Source organism: Prunus avium, chromosome 2 (genome assembly GCF_965620075.1).
Source record: "Prunus avium chromosome 2, drPruAviu1.hap1.1, whole genome shotgun sequence".
NCBI classification, from domain to species: Eukaryota; Viridiplantae; Streptophyta; class Magnoliopsida; order Rosales; family Rosaceae; genus Prunus; species Prunus avium.
In genome coordinates, this window is record NC_142285.1 from 27393593 (window position 1) to 27420145 (window position 26553).

The 26553-nt window shown below is 42.0% G+C and overlaps 1 protein-coding gene across 1 annotated transcript; it reads right to left on the reverse strand.

The window, feature by feature from the left end:
* Window positions 1–16416: 16416 nt before the first annotated feature.
* Window positions 16417–16980, reverse strand: LOC110768646 (uncharacterized). The gene has a single exon (XM_021972464.1). It carries the CDS (start codon window positions 16978–16980, stop codon window positions 16417–16419), a length of 564 nt encoding a protein of 187 aa, XP_021828156.1.
* Between the last annotated feature and the right edge of the window lie 9573 nt (window positions 16981–26553).

Below are 26553 nucleotides of genomic sequence, written 5' to 3' on the forward strand. Positions count from 1 at the left end.
GTTTAAATTTAATTTTTTTCTTAAAAAGATAAAACGTGAATTATGAGCGCAAAGCGGGATTTCTAAAAAGAGGGAATGTGGTCCCTGATGTCGTTTCATGGATAGTCACGGGCAGAAAGCAGGAGCCACGTGTCGACGCATAGAGGCGCCGCAGATCCACAAGCGAAAATTACGGGCTCATGGAAAGGCGCGACAACTTTGCTGAACGCGTCCGTTCAGACAAAGCAAGTCGTGACAAATGTGTTGGAAACGGTTGGAAAGTGAGAAGGTTGTGGGACTCGAGGAACGCTGGATATTCAGAAAACGCTTAGACGCTGCAACGGCTAGGGTTTGTTTGTCAAAGACTACATCTATAAGAAGGAAAAAGAAGGGAAAAAAACAAAAAAACAAAAAACACACAAACTCAGAAACACAAAAGAGAAAAGAAGCAAGAAAAAGAAAAAAAAAGTGAGAAATCAAATGGCTTCTTCCTACCCCTTTTCGTTAGATCTCAACCTAGCTCCACCGACTCAGACACGAGGCCAAGCAGTAGCACCAGTATGGATGCCCTACTTTGCCTCCGCACGGGGGCCTGTGACTGTCAATGACTCAATACTCCTGGACAACGATGTTGCCATTGGAGTTTGCAGAAATTTAGTGACTCCCAAAGATATACGTGTGTTCGGGACAAGGGATGACAACCGGGTCACGAGTGATGCCCTGGCACTGAGCGTGCAGAGTACAGCATGTGTCGCAAGTTTGGGTCATCGCCTACTTGCGAAGTCCCATGAGGTAGAGGTGCTTAAAGCTCAGTTGGCGGCGGAGCGAAGTTTGGTTGAAGATTGTCAGAGTGCTATAAAAAGCTTGAAAAGGGAGAGGTCAAGGATTGTGGAGGTGAATCGACACCAGCTAGAAGTATTGCGAGACGAGAATAAAAATCTATCAAAGATGGTAGAGTTGTACTCTCGCGACATGAGAAAGCAACTGGAGGACCTAGACCGACCGGGTAAACGCAAGCAAGCGGATCGCGAGAGTAGTTACGCTCAAGCTAAGATTGCGATCTTTGGGAGCTCAAGTGATGAGCCCCAAGAGGCTGTGCGTGAAGCCCCGGAAGAGGACAGCCAGAGGGCCAAACTCAAAGCTCCTATGGTCGAGACACCGAGCGCCAAGAAGAAATGATTTCAGTTTTTATTTATTATTTAATTTTAAAGTGTATGTGTGTTTTTTTTTCTTTAATTGGGAAATAAAAATGTTAGCTATCTCAAAGAAACGATTGACCCTAAATGTAAAGAACGACAATCAAACAAAAACACGAAGACCCAAACAAGATTTTTTTTTATTTTTATTTTTTATTTTTAGTTAAGTAAATACACAAATAACTGCTTCTTCTTTTAAGAGAAAAACTTAAGGATGACCAGTTAAGGGCCTCAGAAAACACAGCCAGGGGTTCCGGGAAGGTTGGAGGGGTCACAATGGTCCCGCTTAAAACCCTAACTTCTTAGACACCGAAGGTGTCGCCTTAAAGAACTCCTAGACACTGTATAGACTGCGGTTGCTCACTGGAGTTACCAAAAATTTAGCTCCTTCAAAGAATATCCTATGAGTTTTAAATTATACTACCTAATTAAATAAAAAACAAAATAAATAAATAAATAAATAAACTGAAATAAACACGCAATTCAAACAAGAATTTAAAAGAAGAGTTGGGATTCTTGCACCAGGTGTCCAAGACGCATCTTTAATTTTGTCTCTTCTTCCAACTACATTATTAAGAAACCTGTCAAACAAGAAGAAAATAATTGAAAATAAAATAAAATAAAATAAAATAAAATAAAAACTGAAAAAACAAAAACAAAAACATCAGAAAACAGGGAGGCAAAAGTAAGTGAAAGTGTAGACATGCTCCCTTTTAAAAAAAAACGTGCTCGCAATTTGCGCCAGAAATGAAGGGATCCGAGAGAAAAGAGCACAGGATAGCACCCTCGAGATCCGAAGTGCTTTCGGCTCCCTCATCTGCATAAGTCTATTTAAACTCATCTCGGTGAAGTAGAAGAGCACCCCGCATTTCTTCCTGCAAATTTAGAGAAAACATCAAAAAATCCAAAAACAAAACAATGGCATCCTCATGCACTCACCTTGATGATCTTAGCCTTGAACTGTCCCTTGCACCACCGAATGCGCAGATAAGGGCTCCTCAAAACCATGTCTTCCCAAACTCCACATATCATCACAGTACGGCCTCAAACTTTGCTGAGGTAATACCGAACTTTTCTGAGGCAATGCCGAACAGAGCAGCGCTGCTTGGAGGCATGATTGGCAGCAAGCTCACACCGACAGATCATCTGCATGTGGCACAGAGGTCTGACAAAGCAGCGGTGGAGGAGTCCAATAATTTAACTGTTCTCCATGCGGTCTCGGCTACCAATTTGGGTATGCGATTGCTGGCGAGAACACGGGAGTGTGCCGCGATGAGCGAGGAAATAACTTCCTTGAAGGCTATGGTGGCGGACTTGCAGAAGCGGCTCTACTGTGCCAATCAGCACGTGGAAGCACTGCAGAGAAAAAATGAGGACCATGTGGAGCTGCTGCAGATTCTGCAAGTAAGAGACAATAGAGGCATGCCATGAAGATGAAGATGAAGATGAAGAAGTTGTTTTTATTTTTAATTTACTTGAATGTTTTTTTTGTTTTTTTGTTTTTTTTGTTTTTTGTTTGTTTTACTTTTGTTTTTCTTTGTTTGTAATGTTTGAAATGAAATAAAAATGTGTTTTTAACACTCAGAAATAAACTAACTAACCACACCATGTAAATAAATAAACTAACCTAACAAAACAAAAAAAAGAACATAAAAGAAAACAAAGAACTTCCAAATTGATTTTTTTTTTTTAATTTATTATTATTTACAACTAACTAACCACACAAAGAAAAAAAAAACAACAAAGAAGTTCCAAATTGCAATTTACAAGGAAAATTAAATAAAAACTCAAATTTCAATTTTTTTTTAAACTTTTTAATTTTTTAATTTTTTTTTTTTTTAATTTTTTTTTTTTTTGTTTTGTTTTGTTTTGTTTTTTTGAAAAAAAACACACAAATATACAAGCAACTCATGGATGACCAGTTAAGGGCCTCAGAAAACACAGCCAGGGGATCCGGGAAGGTTGGAGGGGTCACAAAGGTCCCACTTAAAACCCAAACTTCTTAGACACCGAAGGTGTCGCCTAAAGAACTCCTAGACACTGTATTGACGGAGACGCTCACTGGAGTTACCACGAGTCAGCTAATATAAAAAATCTTTTTTAATTTTTTTTAATAAAAGAAATAGAAAATTAAAATTACTGAAGTAATAACAAAACAACTAAAGAGAAAGGATTGGAATACTCCCCCTTGAAGCGATTAGGTCGAGCATGATGCATTTGGAGGTCGCGACTTCTCCCACTGCTCCACACTCCCCATTCTTTGAAATTGCCTTCTTTCTCCCTCTTTATTAACCTGTCATAAATTTCTAAAACAAACACACAAACTTGAAATGGAATTAAAAGGATTAGGAAATAAAAACTAAATTGAAAAGGAATATCAACACACATCCAATTCCATGCTTCAAAGCAACAAGCATCAATGGGTTGTGTAAGCTGGGACTTAAACCCAGTTCTCTTGCTTGTTGGGCAATTGTCCTTTTCTGTTGGACTACAAACACAACTGGTCCATTAACATCATTAACTTTAAAACTTGAAATTGTTTAGAAGAACATGAAAATGAAAAATAAAAATAAAACAAGTAGGGAAAAGAAATAGAACCAAACTATGTTGCCAATCCCCGGCAACGGCGCCAAAAACTTGTTGTGTAGATACAGCTCCACTAAAATGGATTTAGCTGCATCCTCAACTTGTGATACTCGCAAGTGCACGAACCGTTGGTAGTATAGCATATGTAAGTGCGAGGTCGATTCCACAGGGATTGGTGATTGAATGATCCAATTTAGTTTCCCTACACAAAATAGAAACAAAAACAAAGAACATAAAACAAGGAAGAAAGAAATAAGTAACTCAAGCAAATAAGTTCCCAAGTTCAATTTAGATTAATGGATTGATTCTAGCTAAAGTATGATTAAGCCATGGTGTGTGGTCATAACCTTGTGTTCCTAATTCCCTAATTTGATCATTTGTTGTCTAACCTAAAATTAAGCATTAGGAACCCATTAAGCATAGAAGAACATTTTAAACAACCAAGTATGTATCTAATCCCTGTTGTCGAATGTCCATACATACTCTTCCTATTCATAGTTCAATTCGAATTAAAGCATGGTGTATACTCTTAATTCAAACCAAGATAGCTAACATGCAAGCCTAAATGGTGATCAATCATTCAAACTAGCATATTAACTTATAAGCATAATGAATAAGAACAAAAACCATAATTGAAACTTGGAAACTAATTCAACTTGAAAACTTAAGAAAAGAATTTACATAACAAAGAAAAATAAATTACAACTAAGAAAACATTAAGGAAACTAAGAGAACTTTGAGGAAGAAAGGAAGTGTTTGAGAACTTTGAGGAGGGAGAAGAAAGTGTTTGGGAACTTTAGAGAATTTTGGAAGAACATGTGTTTTGAGAGCTTTGTGGATTTTGGAAGAGAGTGTTTAGGAACTTTGAGAATTTGGAAGAGAGTGGTTGAGAACTTGGAGGATGTTTGTGAACTTGGAGAATTTGAGAACTTAGGGAAGGAAGAGAAATGTGTTTGTGAAGTGTTTGAGACATGGAGACTTTTGGAAGAGAAGGGAAGTAGAGAGATGTTTGAGAACTTTGAGGATTTTGGAAGAACATGTGTTTGAAAGCTTTAGAGAATTAGAAGAAGAGAAAGGAAAAGTGTTTGATATTTAGTACAAAGAAAATTTAATAGAATGATCTTATTACAACAATTGAGAACTACAAAGGGAAACTAAGAGAATTTGAGGGAGAGAAGGGAAGGGAGCTCTAGAGAAGTGCTTGAGAGCTCCCCCCCTTGGGGTGTTTTTACAAGCTTGGGAAACCTCACTATATATAGGCCTAAGGAAGCTGAAAATCTGAATTAAGTATGGCTAATGCATACAACACTTGTTTTATAAAATCTGAAATGATTGATGCACTTCACTAATGCATACAACACTTCCATTATAAAATCTGAAATGGTTGATGCACTTCACTAATAAATCCCACCAGCAGCCCTAGCTCATCTTCATGTCACCATGACCAAGCTTCCAACCAGAAATAATAGCTCATCCTGAGGTCAGCATGACCAGCAACTTCAAGGGCTTACGAATTGGGCTTCCCTTAAGCAAATTAAGACTTTAAGCACTCGAACTTGAAGTTCAGAATGTCTTCTTTCCAGCCATATATCATTTGGGCCAATCCAAGGTCGGAGGAGGAAGTTAAGGCCAAAACAAATTGCTAACTCATTTTGCGCGCTGATAAAATCCATCCTGAGCATGGCTCTGTGTTTGCTAGGTAACAGACTCCACAATTATCCAATGGGGCTGAATTTCGGATATGTTATAGTATACACCCATTGGAACAACATTCATGAATAATGTGGCCTCATCCGAGCTATGTAGGTTGCTGAAACAAAGCTTGCAATATGACCTACGAAACTGGGCTGGCAGGGGACTGTAGCCAAAATTGAGTTTGTCTTTAAGCTCTTCATCCATTCATCCAAATTAGGCCCTAACATGCATGGATTGCATCATTTACTATCCAAAGCCCTCATTATTACCTAAAGCTCAATGAACTGAAAGATAAACACAAAAAGGATTAAAAGCACAAGTTTAACTAAAAAACATAACCAAATCATAAGCTAGAAGGGTACAAAATGATATACAATTATGAACCGATCAAGCGCCTGCATGCTGGGTTGCTTCTTTCTTTTCTTCGTTTAGTCGAGCCAACTCCAACAATCTCCACCTTGGCGAGCCTAAACACCTTTGTGAAAACCATTGGTCCCTAGAACATCTTCAAACCTCTTGGAAATCGTTCTAGTAACTCCCAAGAGGTCCACCTCAATCTTCAGCATGTAACAAGATTGAGCAAGCTCAAACAATGTTTGAACTTCTCATCTGTAACTGGCTTGGTCAAGCAATCTGAAGCGTTCTCATCTGTATGAACCTTCTCTATTGCAATGTCCCCATCGTTCACCCAATCCCTTATCCGGTGGTACCGTACATGAATATGTTTGGATCTTCCATGATACACTTGGTTCTTGGCCAAACATATAGCACTCTGACTGTCACACTTAATCACCACCAGGTCTTGAGCTATCCCGAACTCTTGTGCCAATCTTTGCAACCATAATGCTTCCTTAGAAGCCTCCATTAGGGCCATATACTCCGCTTCAGTAGTAGACAATGCAGTGACTGATTGTAGCACCGCTCTCCAGCTAATCGGTCCTCCACCACAAACGAAAAACATACCCCGTGGTGGACCTTCTCTTGTCTAAGTCTCCCGCATAATATGAATCCACATATCCCAACACACATGCCTTTCTTTGTTGTCTTTCAAACAAAATCCCAAACCTCTTGGTGCCCTTCAAATACCTGAAAATCCACTTCACCGCATTCCAGTGTTGTTTTCCCGGATTTGCCATGTATCTTGAAACTACACTCACAGCTTGAGCCAAGTCGGGGCGTGTGCAAACCATTGCGTACATGAGACACCCTACTGCGCTTGCATATGGAAACTTACTCATCTCATCCTTCTCTTTGTCACTAGAAGGACTCTCTTGGGCACTTAGCCTAAAGTGCTCCACCAAAGGAGTAGACACAGGCTTGCAATCCAACGTATAGAATCTTTCAAGTACCTTAGCTATGTACTTGCTTTGTGACAGCCACAACTTGCCCTCATCTCGGTCTCTTCTTATTTCCATTCCTAGGATCTTTTGTGCGGGTCCAAGATCCTTCATGTCAAACTCCTTCCCAAGTTGGATCTTCAACTCTTGAACCTTTGACACATCTTGACACGCAATCAGCATATCATCCACATAAAGTAGTAACAGAATGATCTTCCCATCCTTGAACACATGAGAATACACACAGCAATCCGATTCACATCTTCTATACCCAATCCGCAGCATATAAGTGTCAAAGCGCTTGTACCACTGTCTTGGAGATTGCTTGAGCCCATACAAAGACTTCTTCAACCTGCAAACCAGATTTCCCTTGCTTCAACGAACCCTTGAGGTTGACTCATGTAGATATCTTCCTTTAAGTCTCCATGGAGAAAAGCTATCTTCACATCCATTTTCTCCACCTCCATGTCCCACTGTGCCGCTATGGAGAGCAATAACCGTATAGAAGTATGCTTTACAACCGGTGAAAAGATCTCATCATAATCAATTCCTTCCTTCTGTAAGTATCCCTTAGCCACTAGACGAGCTTTGAATCTAGTTGGCTCCTTCTCACATATTCCTTCCTTTTTCCTAAACACCCACTTGCAGCCAATCACCTTTCTGTCTTTGGGTTTAGGGACCAACTCCCAAACGGAGTTCCGGTGTAGAGATTCCATCTCATCCATCATAGCACTTATCCAACTTTCCCGCTCCGCACTCTCAACTGCTTCTTGGAACGTAGTTAGGTCTCCTTCACTTATGTTTAGAGCATAGTGAACTGCGTCCGTCTCCCATCCAAACCGTTGAGGAGGTTTGATGGTTCTCTTGGGCCTGGACCTTGCTATGGATGGTGGCTCCACCTGATCTTGAGCCTCTTCTTCTTCTTCATCTTGAGTCTGTTGTTGTTGCCCAAATTCCTCCACCTCAGTGTCGAACTCCACTGCTTCATGGACGTCTCTAATTGGCTGCAAACTCGGAGTACCCCCGAACACTCTACTAGATGATTCTGTAACGGTTGTTTCTGTCCCAACAACATTCTCCTTCACCTATAGTTTCTTGACTTTAATCATAGGCATAGTCTTCTCGTCAAAGACAACGTCTCTACTGAGTATCTTCTTCCGGTTCACTGGATCCCATAACTTGAAACCCTTCACACCACTCTCAAACCCGAGGAATATGCATTCAAGAGACTTTGGCTTCAACTTGGTTCTCTCATCACTTGGTATAAGAGCATAGGCACTGCATCGAAATACTTTCAAAATATAATACTCAATAGACTTGTTAGACCATACCTCTTTCGCACACTTGAAATCAAGATACTTTGATGGTGACCGGTTAACTAAATAGGAAGTGTGGTTAACCGCCTCCGCCCAAAATGCCTCGGGCAAGCCTGCATGAATCCTCATGCCCCTCTCATGCTCCATTAGAGTTCTGTTCATCCTCTCTGCGGCTCCATTCTGTTTGGGCGTCTTGTTCACAGTAAAATGCCTCTTGATACCTTCACTCTTGCAAAACTCCAGAAATTTGCTATCTTTATATTCCCCCCCATTGTCACTCCTAAGGACCTTGATCTTCCTTCCTGTCAGGTTCTCAACTTCTGCCTTCCACACCTTGAATTTTGTGAAGACCTCGGATTTCTCCTTCATGAAATAGACCCAAACCTTCCTAGAAAAATCATCCAAGAAAGTAACATAGTAGCGAGCTCCACCCAATGACTTAACTGGCACGGGCCCCCACACATCCGAGTGAACATAGTCAAGCACTCTTGTGCTCCTCTTTTCCTTGTTTTGTAGCTTGAATGTCACTTTCGACTGCTTCCCTATGGTACAATACTTGCAGAACTCAAGTTTGCAACTGTGCACGCCCTTTAGAAGCTTCCGTTTGTGCAACTCTTGCATGGCTCGCTCACTCATGTGCCCTAGCCTCAAATGCCAAAGCTGAGTATCATCTTTTGAGTTCTTCTTGGTAGATATAGCTGCTCAACCGGTCACTGTTGTACCACATAGTCGATACAGGCAGTTAGGTGAATCTGCCCTTTCATAATCACGAGTGAACCCTTCGAAACTATGAGCTTTCCTCCCATACACTTGTACGAATAACCATTCTTGTCAAAAGTACCCAGGGAGATGAGATTCTTCTTCAGCTTAGGTATGTAACTAACCATACCCAATGTTCTAACCACGCTATCATGCATCTTCACCTTGATTGTACCTGTTCCTTCGACTCTACAAACTGAGCCGTCCCCCATCATAACTTCGCCGCCATTGTCCGTCTCATATGTGTCAAACCAAGACTTGTTTGGACACACGTGATACGATCACCTGGAATCCAAACTCCAATCAGAAGCAGAAACCTTGGAAGTAATAGCAAGTGCATCAGTATTAACAATGCTATTAGTAAGTAAAAGCTCACCGTCGCTCTCTTCCGTGACCCCGGCTTCATCCGGCTTCTTCCCTTTGTTTCTCTTCTTCTTCCATTGATCCTTTGACCCACACTCGAAACAACCATCTTTCGCCTTGGATTTTGACCTTCCCTTATTGCTCTTCTTGCCCTCACGCTTGTTCGATCTACCTCTCTCTTCGGACTTGACCACAAGACCTTCACCTTGAGAGACTCCACCGGAATGTTGAACCATTCTGTCATGCGTTAGGATGTCTTGCATGACCTCTTCATACTTCAAGGTTCCCTTCCCGAACATAAGCGTCGTGCGAAAGTGTTTATAAGACGGTGGCAGGGATGTCAACAACATCACGACCTTGTCTTCCGACTTATAAACCTCATCAATTCTCTGCAAGTCAGCAATACACCTATTAAAGGCGCTCACGTGCTCCATCATGCTTGCGCCGTCCTCCATCTTAAGAGAGTGAAGCTCTTCCTTCAAGAAAAGCTTGTTGAACAATGATTTTGACGCAAACATCTCTTCTAGCTTTTCCCATGTTTGCTTTGCGGTGTCTTCCATCGCATTACACAACACCTCATCGGTTAGATGTTGTTCGATGAATCCTCTAGCAAGCTCTTCTAGGTCATCCCACTTTGCATCTATCATGGTTACCGGCTTCTTTTCCTTGCCTTCCAAAACTTTGTTGAGACCCTGCTGCTTAAGCACATGCTTCATTCTTCTTTGTGCTTGATACCCGTTGTGACTTAGTACTGGAACATTCTTCGTCCTTGTCGCCTGCCATCTTCAACACACCGCCGCTCTTAAAGTTATAAGAGCACTTGGGCATAAACCAACGCCCGCCGCAACCGCGGCTCTGATACCACTTGTTGTGCGAAAACACTTCCAAGACCTTGTCGTTGATAGACTACGCAACAATCACAACACAAGCTACGCAAAGATAAATCACACATGAAACCACAAAAGTAAACACACACAAGAACACACAAGAATTTATAGAGGTTCGGCGTCGTGCCTACGTCCTCTCTGGTGATCCCCGAGAAAATTCACTAGTATGAGAAAAATCCCTTTGGTTACAATAAAGAACTCCCTTTGATCTCTCTCTCTCTCTAGATCTCTTTTTCTCTCACCCTAGGTTTGTATATCTTGAACCTCTCACTAAACCCTAGTCTAAAGTACCTATTTATATGTATAGGCCTTTAGCACAATCATACAAGGAATAGGAAACTAAAAAACCTCCCAAAAATAGGCCAAAAATCGACCTGTATTAAAACAGGAAATCGCGATCCGCATGCTGGGTTGCTTCCTTCTTTCCTTCGTTTAGTCGCCCCAACTCCAACATGATGACTGCTGGCCTGGAGCTACACCGCAGTACCTGTTCTGCTTGGTCACGAGTCAACCAAGAGCTATTCTGGCAGTTCTGAGCACTCAAGACATTTCTATGAATTTTGTTGAGGTTTTCATATTGGAGAAAAACCCATATTATGTTTGATTTGGCTTGAGCTGAACAAAATTTGTGACGAGTAAAGTCTCGTTTTCCTTTGTAAACTGTTCTCTGAAGATAGAAAAACTGAGTTCTGGCTGATTTCTTGGAAGCTGGATGACTTTTGTAAGCTAAATAGCTTAATTGCTTTTGAGTTTGAAAGCTTTTGAGATCAACTGATTTTGTCAGTGTGATTTTGAGAATTTTTGGTTGTTGAATTGGCTGTGCTGTTGTGTTGGTTTTTTGTTGGATGTTTGATGCCCTTAATCCGTTCCCATCCTTTTGAATTTATAGGCAATCCAAGGGTGCTTCACTTTTTCACCAACTTCCTGGATTTCCTTTGCATGTTCTCTAACTTTAAGATTGGGTTCACGTGTGTTTTGTGGAGAAAAATCTCCTTTCTTGTTTACTGCCCTGGGAATCAACGTTGGTGATTACTCCTTGGGTCTTTGAAAATCTGGAGGCTGAGTATCCAACGCTGGGTGTGTCAAATTAAATTACCAGTAATGGTAATTAAGTTTTGTTTTTAGGCCATGGTAACATTTGTAACTGTTCAAGGATGGTCTAGGCTTCTTCAATATATTGGGTTGATCTCCAATTTCAATAAATACAAAGCCCAAACTGCCTTTATTACTATTGGCCAATAACCAAATGGGCTGGCGCGCAGAATTTAGGCCCAAACAATGCCCCCTAAGTCTGAATTGTTTTGAAACGGTTTCAGACTTAGTGATTGGCCAATTAATGATGCGCGCCATTTCCTTTCGTTGCTCTGGCCCACGTCTGCCTATTAACTCAGACTTCGTGGGGAAGTGGGCAATTCTAACGGCTATTTTAACCTGGATAATTCCTCCCTTCCCACGGTCTTTTTCTGAGTCTTTATAAGAACTTTCGAACCTCATTATTGTTCATTCAAAACCTAACTCCTTTCAGCTTTCAATATTCCTCAGAATCCTTTGTTTCTTTCGATCATCCTTATCTTTAGTCCTGAAGTTGAGAATGTCTTCTCCAAAAACTCGTGCCAAAGGTTCTTCCTCTTCACAGCCTCCTTCTGACCTCACTGGAGATGGTGTTGATCAACATGCGATCGAGGTTCACAGCAGGCTCCATCCATATGCCCAGAAGAATCTGGATAAAAACGTTCTTCATTTGCTTGGGAATACTCTCGTTCTCGGCCCCCACTGGTTTGGCAACGTTCCTGAAGAAATGGCCACTCTGTTCAAAGAAGATGTTGATGCTCTCCTGTGCTATCAGAGTTCTTCTGCTCTGGCTTCCCATACCTGGGTTAGCAAAAACTTGAGCCACTCGTATCCCTTAAGTGAAGTGAGGAACAGTACAGTGAAATGGTTAGACTAGATTGACAAGCTTCTTCCGAAGTATGGAGAACACTGGAAAAGAGATGAGATCTATGATGCCATACTTCTGTCCAAGCAGTCTGTGAATAGGGATGAGATTATGTTGGTGGCTGCTCTGTGTTTCTGGAATTCTGCCAGCAACACCTTCGATTTTCAAATGGGTCCCATGACTCCAACTCTGCTGAATATGGCCCAAATCTTTGGGTTCAGACCTCATGGAAGGCATGCTGATGCAGTTGGTGATTATCATAAAGGGAAGAATTGTAAGAAGCTAGCGAAGAAGTTCACTATTTCTCTTGCCATAATCAACCAAAACTGCTCCTTCTCCAATTACCTGAAGAAGTTCAGTGCTGAGAGGCATAGGGATCAACAACACATGTTGTTCCTTCTGTACTGGCTGAACAGGTTTGTCTTCCCAAATCGTTCTTCAGTAGTTCTGCTTGAGTACAGGCATCTGGCAGAAGCTCTCCATAATCACACTGATGTGGGGCTTGGTCCCATAGTTCTGGCACATCTGTTCAAGAATCTCCACAGCGCTGCTCGGGAGAATCCTCTGAATATCTCTGCCCCCTGTGCTTTCTGGATGATTTAGATTTGGCTGCAAGTGTATTTCCCAGAACTGAGGCTTCCAGACATAGTTCTGCCTGAAGATCAAGTCATGGCGCTTCCTTTGATGTCGGCAGAAGTGCCCAACCGCTCCATTGATGAATATCTAATGTTCTTCAGGCATTGCACCAAAAGGTCTGCTGCCCAATGGCAAGTTGTGCTTAGAAAAAGCTATCCTTGGTTCTAGCCAGGATACAGACTATTTTCGAAGGAGCCTGAAGATGAAGAAGCCATAATTAACTTCAGGAAGAGGTTCTTGAGCGTGATGCTGACCCGGGACCTGCCCTTTGGTAGGGGTAAGCCTCCCAATTATCACTTGGGTGGAGAAGTCTACCAGCCCAACTTTTGTGCCAGGCAGGTTGGTTGCCCCCAGCTCATTCCCTTGAAATCTTATAGAAGTTGCAACCAGGGAACTTCCTGGAAGGATGCAGATTACCTGGATCTGCACAAGGACTGCAGATGTGCAGTGAACAAAATAAACAACAGCGTGAATGCTCTTTATCCATCATGGGAGTCTAATTCCTGCAGTTATGGCGAGTTTGATGCCTGGTGGAGGGCTAGGTTTGCCGGTCTACCTGGGCAAGTGATTGATGAGCTTTTGAACTTTGTCTTTGCATTCATTTCTGTTTTGACTGAGCTTTCTAACTTCTGTCCTTTGTACATCTACCTCCATTATTGCTGCTGGGGATTTGGAGCTCCCTTTTGGAGATGAGGAAGATGAATATGAGACTTTGGCAGAGGAGAAGGCTTCTAAGGCAACTCCTTCTGTCAGAAAGAGCAAAAGGAAAGAGACTACCCAGGCTCAAGATAGTGCTGTCCAGCCTGATCTTCCAGGTAAATTCTTTGAAATGAACTTTTGTCATCCCTCCATGGTTGGTTCTGAATTGAAATTTGACCCTTCCCTTGGTGCTTTTACAGTTGAAAGTCCTTCCCCTCATCCTACCAAGACCAAAAGGCTCAGAAAGAGTGCTGTAAGAGAATCCAGAGAAATGGAAGAGCATGTGGTTGCTCCTACAACAACCACAGAGACTGATGAAGAGCTTGTTTGTGCCTAATAAATCACGGCCATAAGCTGACCGAAGGAGCCTCTTTTCTCGGCCCTGGCACTTGCTCGTAAAATCGAAACGCAGCGTTTCGCCAGGGTGCTTCGCCTTCCTAAAGACAAAAGAGGAAATGCTAAGGCATGATCATCTCGGCCTTAGGCGCAGGCCGAGGCCGAGGCCGAACAAAATCACGGCCAAGGCATTAAAGGCAAATCATCACATGACAACAGGGTCCCAGGCTTCATTTAATGAGGTAGTGCCTGTTTAATGCAGCAAACCCACTGGCCACAAATAAGCATTTAATGCATGAGGGAAGGTGGGAGGTGACTGAAGTCAGGATTTGGTGATGAGGATCAGAGTGATTAGACGTAGACATTCTCACAAGAATTCTGACAGCTTGAGATATTAGTTCACCAGCTATCCAGGCCATAAATGCGTCTCCACGGCCAGAAGCTCAGAGCCCACGATCAAGAACGGCAGCCGAGATTCACTAGGATTTATGGGGTCACACCACCATACTTCACGATCCCAAATGTCGATTGGACTGCCCACTTGCTCTAATCAGGCTCCACTATGCGGATTTTCAGCCTCGATTACTCCTCCAGGAACTCTTCCTATAAATACAAGGCTCGAGCTACATTCAAAAGGTTCAACACCAAAACAAAGCCTCCCACGGAGCAACTTATCTTTTCCTGTAATGCACTTTCAATATCTTTACTTGCTTTCCTAGTAGTGTTAGATTGTAAGGAAAATTCATTCATCAATATATCATACGACCCTTGATTTTCAAGGCGCCGGAGCACCATCCTTGTTGTTCGTTCACTCACCCCATATATCACACGACCGTCGCTCCCTGAGCAGCGCGCCGGAGCACCGCCCAAAACCCACCACCAACACCATCACTCAACGGCCTTGTAGTTCAGGCCGTGAACCTAACGGCCGAGACCAGTTCCTCTCTCGGCTATAATCGTTTGATTAGAAGACGAGTTCAAACAGGCGCACCACTTATCCATCCAACACTCATCAACACCTCGACGCACGGTAGACCATGCTGGTACGCCCGCGCACAACCGCACCGCACCCAAAAGCAAGAAACCGCGTGTCAACGCATATCCCCTCGGCCCGGAACTCCAGGCCGTGAGATTTGCGCAGCAGACAGAGCTGAGAGAGGCTTTTAATGTTGTAGAGAAAGAGAAAGAGATCTCCAAGGCAGACACAGCCAAAAGAGGAGAAGAAGAAGTGAGATTTCCTTTAGTTTTTTAGGACAGAACTAGTTAATTTTCATATATATTTCTTTTAATGTGAATTCTGTCTCTTTGTAGGAGGAAATTCTTGCTGAAGTGATAGCAGAGAGCATTGAGCTGGCCAAGAAACAACAAGAGGATCAAATAGGAGAACCCACAAGCTCAGAACTGGCCCTTTTTGATGATGTGGATGCAAAAAATTCTACTGCTGTTTCAGAACCTGAGGTAATTTCTGCTTTCTTTCCTCAATTATGTCTGGTCTTTGTCTCATTTAACTAATGTTTGTCTTTCCAGGTGGAGAAGGACTTAACTAGTGGAGAACTAGCTCTGGTGACAAGTCCTCTCAAACCTATGATTGTGGCTGTAAGTATTGCTATGCCTCAGCATTTCTTCTTTATTTAGTCCTACACGTAACTAACTATGACTTTTCTGTAGATGCCTCTTCATTCTGTCCCAAGCTCATCGACCACAGCCTCCTTTGCTGATCCAGAATTGGCAGAGTTTGAAGCTATGGACTTGGAGGCTCAACTGCAGAAGCTTGAGAAACTGGGAGCCACTCCAAGTAAGGCTAAGTCCGAAGCAGTGAATGAGGCAGTGGACAGAATAAGAATCAGTCAGTCAACTGAACTAGATCTGGATGAGAATAAAGAAGCCATTGATCAATTGATGATGGATCTGGAACTGCTGCATAGGGAAAATGTGGCTCCTAGACCTATCCTTGAGATCAGCCTGGGCTTGGCAAGAGATGTACTCAACCTCTACCACCGTTATGAAGATCTCAAGCCCTCCTTCAATGCTTCTGAGTTCTGCAAGGCCACGCATGAAGCCAACTTGGTGGATTATCATAAACAAAAGTCAGAACTGGATGCACTGGTTGCATATTATAAAGAGACCAAGTCTGCTGTTGATAAGCTGGAGAAGCACATTGAAGATCTCCAGAAACAACTAGCCACATTAAGGGATATGCATAAAGATCTTAGGGCTGGACTGGGAGTGGAGACTAAGGCCACCTTTCTTGTGCAGAGCATGGTTTTGGCTTCAAAGCCTGCATTTGAGATTGCAAAGGCCTCTATCCATCAGGGAGTGCTCCTCCAGAAAGAAATATCCATCAAGAAAACTGGATTGCAGGAAACTCTCCAGAAACTAGGACTCTAGACTCTACCTATTTGTAATAAAACTTAGTCATGTATTAATGACTATATTTAATGGAAAAGTCCTATTTATTTTTGTGAGCCTTGCATTTTCATTTTCATTTAACCAAACAACAAAGAAGGGCATAATTGATAAACAAGAAACAAAAATCTATATGAACTAACTGAAAAGTCAAATAACAATTCCATCCTTCTCTCCTTCGATCCCAGGATCTGTTTGCACTGCCTGTGAATCCCACATAATTTGATAAAACTTCTTTAACCATTTGTCATTGATTGGCGCAGCATGGATTTCTCCATCTTGGTCTTATAGCATGTATGCCCCTAATCCAAGGACTTGTTTAATTATAAAAGGGCCTTCCCATGTGGGTGACCATTTTCCATAACCAATCACGTGGGATCCAAGGGGCAGAACTGCTTTCCAAACAATTTCTCCCTCTTCAAAACTCTTGTTCTTAACTCTCTTATTATAGGCTCTTGCCACAACCTCTTTTCCTGCTAGGAGCTTGTTGAAGGTATTAATTCTTCTTGTGTCCAGTCCTTCCAATTCTAGCAACATTGCTTGTGAATAGTCTTCTCCGACTAAGTTATGCTGCTCGACAATTCTGATGGATTGAACTGTGATTTCCATGAGTAGAATTGCGCCATGTCTATAGGTTAGAGCATATGGAGTCATGGCAGTTGCCTCTCTCTTTGAAGTCCTGTAAGCCCATAAGGTTTCTGACAGTTTTTCATTCCACTGCCTTGGATTCTCCTCGAGCATTTTCTTGATGATATTAATGATCACCTTGTTGCTTGATTCTGCCTGTCCATTTGCTTGAGCATAGTAAGGAGTGGATTGGACTAACTTGATCTTGAGCCTGCCTGCCATATCTTGCATTTCTCTGGATATTAAAGAAGTCCCCTTATCAGTTGTGATTGATTCTGGTATGCCAAACCTGTGCACAATCTGTTCTTCAATGAAGGTGATGATCTTTTAAGATGTGGTGGATTTAATTGGCTTAGCTTTTACCCATTTGGTGAAATAATCTGTAGCCTCAATGATGAAACAATGTTGTTTTCTACTGGCTGGATGGATTTTACCAATGAGGTCCATTGCCCATCCTCTGAATGGCCATGGCTTGACGACTGGATTCATGGGAACTGAGGAAGCTTGCTGGATTGGTCCATGTCTCTGGCAAGCCTCACATCCTTTGGAATATTCAATGTAGTCCTTCATCATGGTAGGCCAGAAGTATCCGTACCTTCTAATCAGCCAGCACATTGTTCTTCTACCTTGATGTGCTCCACAGATTCCTTCATGGACTTCTCCCAAGACTTTCATGTGTTCTTCTTTCCCTAAGCATCTTAGGAGTAATTCATCCTTACTTTTTTAGACCAAATCTCCATTCCACATGAGGTAGTTCAAAGCTATGATCCTTATCTTCTTCTTAGAAGGAAGGGTTGTATATTGCAGATAATTAATTATAGGCAATCTCTAGTCTTCCTTAGTCATTATGGCAGCATTGACATCTATCTCCATTCCTCTGGTCATAACAGATGGTAGACTCTTCTTCCCTACCTTGATGATTTTCTGGACACAGTCTTCAGGCATTTGCACTCCTGTTGCTATTTGAGCCATCTCATTGGCTGCCAAATTCTCTTCTCTTGGAATATGTTCCCAAGTGACCTCCCTGAATTCTGCTAGGAGATTTCTGGTTGCTACCAAATAAACAGCTAAGGACGGATTTAAACACTTATATTCTCGAGCAATTTGCTTCAGCACAAGCATGAAATCTTCTAGGATTTCCACAGACTGGATTCCCAATGATCAAAGCTTCGTATTCTGCTATGTTGTTGGTACATTGGAAATCTAGCTGGAATGAATAACCGTGTATGATTCCTAATGGATCTTCTAAAATGATTCCTGCTCCAGAGGCTAAGTTAGTTTTAGATCCATCAAAGTACAACTTCCAAGGACTGAATAAAAATGGGATTATTGAGACAGGTGCGAGCTCTGGTTAGCAAATTTGCACTGGTTATATCCATGGAATCCATGTTCTCAATCTCTTCCCCTGGATGATCTGCCAAGAAATCTGCCACAGCCTACCCTTTGATAGCCTTCTGAGGAACATATCTGAAAGCAAATTCTGATAAGGCCAGAGTCCACTTGCCAATTATGCCTCTCAACATTGCTCTTGTCAACATGTACTTGATTAAATCTGTTTTGGCAATGATGTAGATGGTAAAGGGCAGCATGTAATGTCTGAGCTTTATAGTAGTAAAATACAAAGCCAGACATAGCCTTTCAATTGCAGAATATGTTCTTTCTACTTCTATTAGAGTTCTGCTCAAGTAGTAGACTGCCTACCCTTTTCCTTGTTCTCTTGAGCCAGAAGACTCCCAATAGATAGTTCTGATGCGGAGACATATAGCTTGAGTGGTCTGCCTTTCTTTGGTGGAGACAAAACTGGCGGATTTGAGAGGTAATGCTTGATTTCCTCAAAAGCTTGCTGGTGCTGTTTTTCTCATCTGAATGCCTACTCTTGTTTCAAACTTAGTAAGGAAGAAAAAGGCTGGATTTTTCCGGCAGAGTTGGATATGAACTTTCTGAGAAAATTGATCTTCCCTAGGAGGCTTTGTAATTCTTTCTTATTCCGCGATGGCATATCTCCTATGATGGATTTTGCCTTGTTCTTGTCAATCTCTATGCCTCATTGATGGACCAAGAAACCTAGGAAATTGCCTGCTTGCACCCCAAAAACGCATTTCCTGGGATTCATTTTCAATTTGTGTTGTCTCATCTTTAGGAAAGCTTCCTTTAGATTGAGTACATGATTCCCCTTTTCTTGAGATTTAATCACCACATCGTCTATGTATACTTGTAGGGAATGGCCTATCATGTCATGGAATATAGAATTCATTGCTCTTTGATAAGTAGCCCCTGCATTTCTCAAACCAAAAGGCATTACAACACCTCAAATGTGCCTATGTGCCCTGGACACATGAAAGCAGATTTGTGGATATCCTCTTCTGCCACCATTATCTGGCTGTATCCTGCATTGCCATCCATGAAAGACAACATCTGGTTATGAGCGGCTCCATCTACCAACATATCTGCCATTGGCATGGGGTACTCATCTTTGGAGATGCTTCGTTCAAGTTTCTGTAATCCACACAGATTCTGACTGCTCATGTCTTTCTTTTAAGGACTGGTACAATGTTAGACAGCCAATCAGCATAAATGGCTGGTATGATAAATCTTGCTTTGACCAGTCTCTATATTTCCTACTTAACTTTCAATTCTATCTCCATAGACATCCTTCTTCTGGCCTGCTTGACTGGTAGGTATCCTTCTTTTATTGGTAGTTTGTGCTCTACCAATCCCCTATCTAGTCCAGGCATTTCGTGATAATGCCATGCAAAATAATCTCTAAAATCATGCAGAAGTGCAATGATTTCACTCTTCAATGGTTCTTCTAGTAATGCATTGATAAAAATGGGCCTAGGATCCTCTTCTGTCCCCAAATTTATTTCTTGCAAAGGGTCTTCCACTTCTGGTAAAGAGTTATCTCATGCAAATTACAATTCCTCCTCCTGTAAACTTTCATGTGTGAATTCTGCCATATTAATGGCTGAACTCTGCATGGAAAGCTTCCTTTCTTCCCAATATACCAACAATCTATTTGTAATGGATCGCATTGTTGGAGCTCGATCCTTCTCTTGTTGATTTGAGCTAAACATCAGAATTTTGGAGGTTTAGGACAAAAGGCCTATTCCAGTCCTCCAGAGAACTAGCCAGACCTTCTTCAATGAGCCTCTAGGTCATGACACCATGGAGGCGGCTGTTCTGATTGACTCCAAAGAAAGTAAAAGGACCAAGATCATCATGATAATACCTGGCCTCGAAACACAAAGTAGATGGTAGAAATGGCCATGGATCGGCCTCTACTATCTCCATAAATCCCTCATCATGCCAGAGGGCCTACTATTGGTGTAGAGTGGAAGGAACACATAAACTTTGGTGGATCCAGTCCCTGCCAAGCAGTGCATTGTAAGTGGTAGAAGTGGTGTCTACCACAAAGAAAACAATCTTCAGCTTCTTGGTTCCTACTATAACATCCACATCCAATATCCCGTGGGTTTTGGTGATGCCCCCAGCGAAGTTGGTGACTGTTAAGTGTGTTGCGATCAAGTCTCTCTCTGTTCTGCCTATCTTGACCAATAGTCTATGAGGTAATAGATTGATGGTTGCACCTCCATCTACCATCACCTTAGGGATAGAAATTCCTCCAAAGTTTGCAGTGATGAACAATGGTCTGAGATGGTTGGCCATCTCCCTGGTAGGTTTGGAAAAGCACAACCCTTCTGCAGCCATTTTTATGGCAGTTCTACCTGCTTTGGCAGCAATATTCTGTTGTTCTGGCACTTCTTCTATTTTAGCCAATCTACATTCAAAGCTTTCTTGGGAGAACACGTCTCCTTCCAAGATGCTTTCTTGCCCTTCTGCTGCTCTGAACTCTTCTGACAGGATAAATACCATGTTGATGTCTAAATCACCCTGCAGCAAGCTTTCTAGTTCTGTACCAAAAACCTGAGTTTCTTCATCTAACTCTTCATTGTATTATGCCTGACCACACCCCTCAGTCCAGTCTTCTTGATCTTCTGTTTCAAGAAGTCTAATCTGGGCGTCTGCAGATGGTTCATAGTCCAACTGCTCTTCTTCGTACTCTTCTGTCTGGTTCTCTTGATAATCTTTTGGAAAAATTCCAGACTGTTCCTGTGAAGATGAACCATGGCAGAAAGAGGATCCAATTAGCCCCTCATGTTGATGTACTACCTGTTCTGTTTGGACATTCCTCTCTCGATCATTCTCAATTCTGGCAGAATTGGTATTTGTAAATACTTTCGTATTATTACTGTTTTTGAGGAAAGTGCAATACTGCCTCTGGATTCTCCTTCTTTGCGTTCCGGTCAGCTCTAGGGTTGGCCTGCCATTCTTTCCAACAAAATACCATCGCCTTCTATGAAAGTAGCCAATGGTTTGTCTTTTCCGAGCACTTTGATTGGCATTTCTTTCTTTGGCTGCTCAGTCACCTTCCTGATGTGCTGGGTAGGCTTCTTATAGGATCTCTATCTAGCTGTGTTTCTGAATAGAGTTGGAATTGATGTTTGCTGGTGTGAGGTTCTAAATCTGTCAAAAACGCTTGTTGTGAGTGGATTCTGCTTATCCAAAGCTATTTCCAGCTCGCATTCGCACTTGCACCTGCTGCACAGAACTACTCCAGCTAAGATTCTGGCCAGTTTAGGTTGACCATGTTCACTTGAGACTGAGGAAAATGATCTGTTATCACAGTAGGAGGTTTCTCAGCCAGTTTCAGCTTTCATGCTGTTATTCCTTCCTGTATAATGTCCCTGAAAACGACGCAGCTATTGGTGGAGTGATTCCAGGAGTTGTGCCATTTGTAATACTGCCTGTCCTTGAGCTCCTCTGGCTTAGGCAATCCGTGAGGTGTCTTTATTGCCTTCTGCAGGAACATCTCATCAAACAAAGCGTCAACCTTGGTCAGGTCGAAAGAATAGACCTTGTTCTGTGCTGGTTTGTTAGGGATAAACCCGCCTGTGAATGGAGGTGGCTTTTGATCTTTTGGTGGTTTGATTAAAGCCTTGCAGTTGATAGGGTGTTTTAGTTTTACCATTTCTGCCACTGCTATCTCCATTTCTTCTGAACTTTCTTGGCCTTTTTCTGATTCTACTTCGACCAAATGGACTGAGGAAGATGGTGTCTTGTAGTATGTGCCTTTGGAAGAATTTCTCTTTTGTTGTTCTTTCCTTAGTAGGTCTTCATACTTGGAGACTTTATCTACCAGTTCTGTCAAGTCTGTAAACAGCACTCCATCAAATCTCTTTCTTAGAGAGATCTTGAGGGCGGTTTGAGCCATTTGGATGAAATGTCTTTCTTCCATAGGAATCCTGCACTTCATTTTGAGCTTCCTGAATCTAGTGATGAATTCCTGAGCAGGTTCATCTTCAGCCTGTTTAAGAGCCGCAAGGTCACTGATGGTGAGTTCTGGCTAGATCCTGAAATAATAATCATGAAAGGCATTCTCCATCTGCTCCCATGTCGGGACAGAATTGACTGGCAAGTTGGTATACTAGGTAAAAGCTTGTCCGAACAGGAAATTTCCAAAAAGCCTAAGCTTCAATAGAGGGTTGGTCTCTATGGCTATGCACTGGACAAAGAATCTACCTATATGCTCTACCGATGATGCATGAGCATCTTCTCCATTGAAAAAAGTGAAATTTGGCACTTTAAAAAAAAACTGGGGGAAGAGGCATCTTATCGATGTAGGCCGAATACGGCTTTTTGTAAATAGGTCTTTCTTCTCTTCTGACCTCGGGATCCATCATTTCTATAATCATTCTTTGTAGTGCCCCTATGTCATTCAAAGCATTGACAGGAGGCAGGTTCCGTCCCTATTCTGGCTGGTTCTGTTCAGCCCTCTGTTCGATTCTGTATGCTCTGGGCACTTCCTCTTCTCTATGTTCTTCTTTTTCCTCGAAATCTGGATGATTTCTCCAATTTGCCCCCAGTCTATTCCTGTCATTATTGGCAAGAGGGTTAGCTCCTCCTCTGCCTCTTCTGCCTCTTGGTGGTGGGGGAAATGGATTGGGATCCATTCTGTTAGGTCTGTACGGCAATACTATTAGCTGTTCAGGCAGATGTGCCACTGGTTGGTTGTATGGAGCTTTTGGCCGTGGAGCAGTAGAGAGTTCTAGCTGGTTCTGGGGATCTGAACTGGTGCTGGACCTGCTGGAAGGACGGTAGCTTCTTGTTCCTGGACGGCAAATCACCCCTTTGTCCAACCTAAATTCCTGCTAGTTCAGGCACTCCAGCTATCTGTGCAATTAAGGGATTTTCCTGATATGGCCACACCAAGCATGGTGGAGGTCCAAAAGGGAGATCCAGCCGCTGGATCACAGTGTCTAGATTTGGATTCCTCGTAATAGCAGCCTTACGATCCTTTCTAAACTGCCTGTTGACTTGCCATCTGATCATGGCTGTCATGTTGTCCAGGGTGTCTTGGCTTTTTTGTGTTGCAGCCTCCTGTCGAAGCACAGCCTCCTGTATCTGGTTTATATTTTTGGAACTAGACCTGGAATTTCTATTCCTGGTCTGTCGTGAGCTGATTACCTAGCATCACTTTCTTCTGATTCGTATCCCTCTAACCAAACAGTTGGCTGATCTCTTTCCATGGTAAAGCGTGGATTCTAGCTAGAACTTCCAATAGTCATACACTAAAAGATGTTTTTAGGAGTATGTATATTCTGAATTACCACCGCGCATGCCAAATTGTTCACCCGTTATGCTGTAGTTCCTGTGATGATAGGGTAAAATTCCCCATTGACCTGAAAACCATTAGTGGTCAACAAGTCAACTTTCTTTGGTGTGCGAGCGTGCCACTGTTAGCAATTAAAACCCTAACAGACTTATGAAAAATAGATAACTTACGCCCCAAGTTACTGACTTTAAACAAGTGATTGTGAATTTGGGCTCGGAATATCTCCCAAGCAAATTCTTTTCTTGCCTCAGATTGGTGAGGACTTCACAATTTATCGTAGTAAAAACTGGCAGTTCTGGCCAAAATGAATGCTGAAAATAAACCAAACTATTTCAAATAAAAGCTACCTATTGCACAACATTAAAACAAAAGAAAGTTGCCAAGTCTGCAAGGAAAACAGAACATTGGACTTTGATTTCTGCCTGAATTATGGTCTTTGGGTCTGGCTGAATTGAATGTATCTATACTGGAATTGCATGTCAGTGCCTTCAACTAATAAGGTTAAGTTGGAAATTGATAACAATGTCGAGATTGGCAGAGCTTTGATCTGTTCTGGCCGTGGAGAGGCTTGCTGGATAGGCAGAACTGAGATTTCTTCAATCTAGACTGGAGTGGAAATGGCTGGATTGATGACTGCTGGCCTACAGTTGCATCGTAGTACCTATTCTGCTTGGTCAAGAGTCAACCAAGAGCTATTCTGGCTGTTCTGAGCACTCAAGACATTTCTGTGAATTTTGTTGAGGTTTTCATATTGCAGAAAAACTCGGATTCTGTTTGATTTGGCTTGAGCTGAACCAAATTTGTAACGAGAGAAGTCACGTTTTCCTTTGTAAACTGTTTCTCTGAAGACAGAAAAACTGAGTTTTGGCTGATTTGTTGGAAGCTAGATGGCTTTTGTAAGCTAAATAGCTTAATTGCTTCTGAGTTTGAAAGCTTTTGAGATCAACTGATTTTGTCAGTGTGATTTTGAGAATTTTTGGTTGTTGAATTGGCTGTGTTGTTGTGTTGGTTTTTTGTTGCATGTTTGATGCCCTTAATCCGTTCCCCTCCTTTTGAATTTATAGGCAATCCAAGGGTGCTTCATTCCTTGATATCCGGAACTACTTGCTGAGAAACTTCTTTAACTCTTGCAAACCCAGCTTGCATTGACGAGACTTTGATGCAAGAAAAAAGAAACCTGTCTGTTTGTCTGGTTTTTTAATGGTTGTTGGCACTAAAACTGAACAGATAGAGATAGGTACAACTTACAAGTGATGTGGACGATCCAGGGATCGATTGAGTGCCTGACGCAGGTTTCTTTCTTCCTGGGATGCCTGATCCTGAATTAAGAAGATCCGAGGCTCGTGAGGTCTATGGCACCGGTGTGGTGCCAGCCTAAGACCCTCCGATGCCGAGGTAAGTTTCTTTCTAAGAGCTTTTCTACTGACAATGTATTTAGCATAAAAGTCAAGTTGAAAGTCTTACCCCTTGTCTGTAGTGAAGGGGTTTATTTATAGAGGGTGTTTGGTGACCTCTTAGTACTTAGATTCGATGTGGGACTCGTGAGAGGGTCTTCCGAGGTTGACATGAGTGTATAGATATTTAGGCGGGGCTTTTGAGGTTTGTTCCGCAGAATCGTCACCGTATATCTATCGGTAGCTTATGCCGATAGTTTGCTCATTGAGACGATTGGGAGAGCTGACCATTCGAAGGCTTTGAAGGCGGAATCGGCGATTGACACCGATTCGTGCTCAGATGATCTGTCCCGGCCAGCTGCAGGATCGGTCCTCTCTTTGTCCCGAGTCTGCATGTCATGGTATGAGTGGAGGGTTGGATATGGTACAAACAATGGTTATGGCAGTTAGTTCCTTTTTGCCTTCACTTTTTCACCAACGTCCTAGATTTCATCTGCATGTTCTCTAACTTTAAGATTGGGTTCACGTGTGTTTTGTGGAGAAAAATCTCCTTTCTTGTCTGCTAGCATGGGAATCAACGTTGGTGATTACTCCTTGGGTCTTTGAAAAATCTGGAGGCTGGGTATCCAACGCTGGGTGTGTCAAACAGTTTGCTTACTTCTCTTTCAAACAGTTTCTTCCAAGGCTAAAAACACTCAACCTCAGCCATTCACATAGCCTAACGACAACCCCTGACATGTTAGGGCTCCCTGAGCTTGAGAGATTAATTCTTAAAGATTGCATAAACTTGGTTGAGGTTAATGAGTCCATTGGAGACTTAGAGAACCTTGTTCGCTTGAACCTAAGAGGCTGCAAAAATCTGATGAAGCTTCCAACGAGTATTAGAAGGTTGGGATATCTTCAGGACCTCATTCTTTCAGGTTGCTCAAAACTTGAGCTTCATTCCAACACAAATGCAACAAATCAGGTAGACTCCACAGTTGGTGCTATGAAGAAATTCAATCTGTTATCAACTAGAGGTATATTGCCAAGAAAAAATCTTGTATCTTTCTCATTGGCAAGTTTACCACATTCATTAGAAAGGTTAATAGAATCTCTAACGATGTATCATGTTAGTTGTGTATGCTGCACTGATAGATGTCATGAAAAGCAAAAGTAAAATGGGATGGTTTTGGTTCGTGATTTGGATATAACTTTACAAAATTCGGATGTTACCTAAATATTTGGATTTGTTGTAAAATAAGCAGAGTATGAAAGTATCACAGAATATTAGGGTGGCATTGTATTTGCTCCTGTGGTTTTATAATGATAGAATTTTTTCTCTCAGTTAGCTTTCTAACTCTCAGATTTCTCTCTCTCTTTTCTCTTCGGATTGGTGTGTCTCAAAGCCTAAAGACTGCCTCTATTTATAGGCAGATGATATATGTTTCACAATCAGAGCATTCACTTTACAACATTAACTCATAATTGCTTCTTACTATTTGTAAATAGTGATTAAGCCTATAAATCTTCAACCTTTCGTAAAACATGGTATTTCACTCAATGTTGCTCCTCATTTTCAACATGTGGGTCATCCCTCATTTACAATACTCCCCCTTTAATGAGGCAACCAATCAAGAGACTTGTGGGCGTCCAAGAGCAAATTCTATCAGTGTAAAACCACAAAAGCAAATACAATTTTACTCTAATATTCAATGGTATTTTCACACTCTGCCTATTTTACAATAG

Bases quoted from the DNA above. Each gene is read 5' to 3' on its own strand.
- LOC110768646 (XM_021972464.1), bottom strand. From the start codon at position 16,980: ATGGCAGGCAGGCTCAAGATCAAGTTAGTCCAATCCACTCCTTACTAT.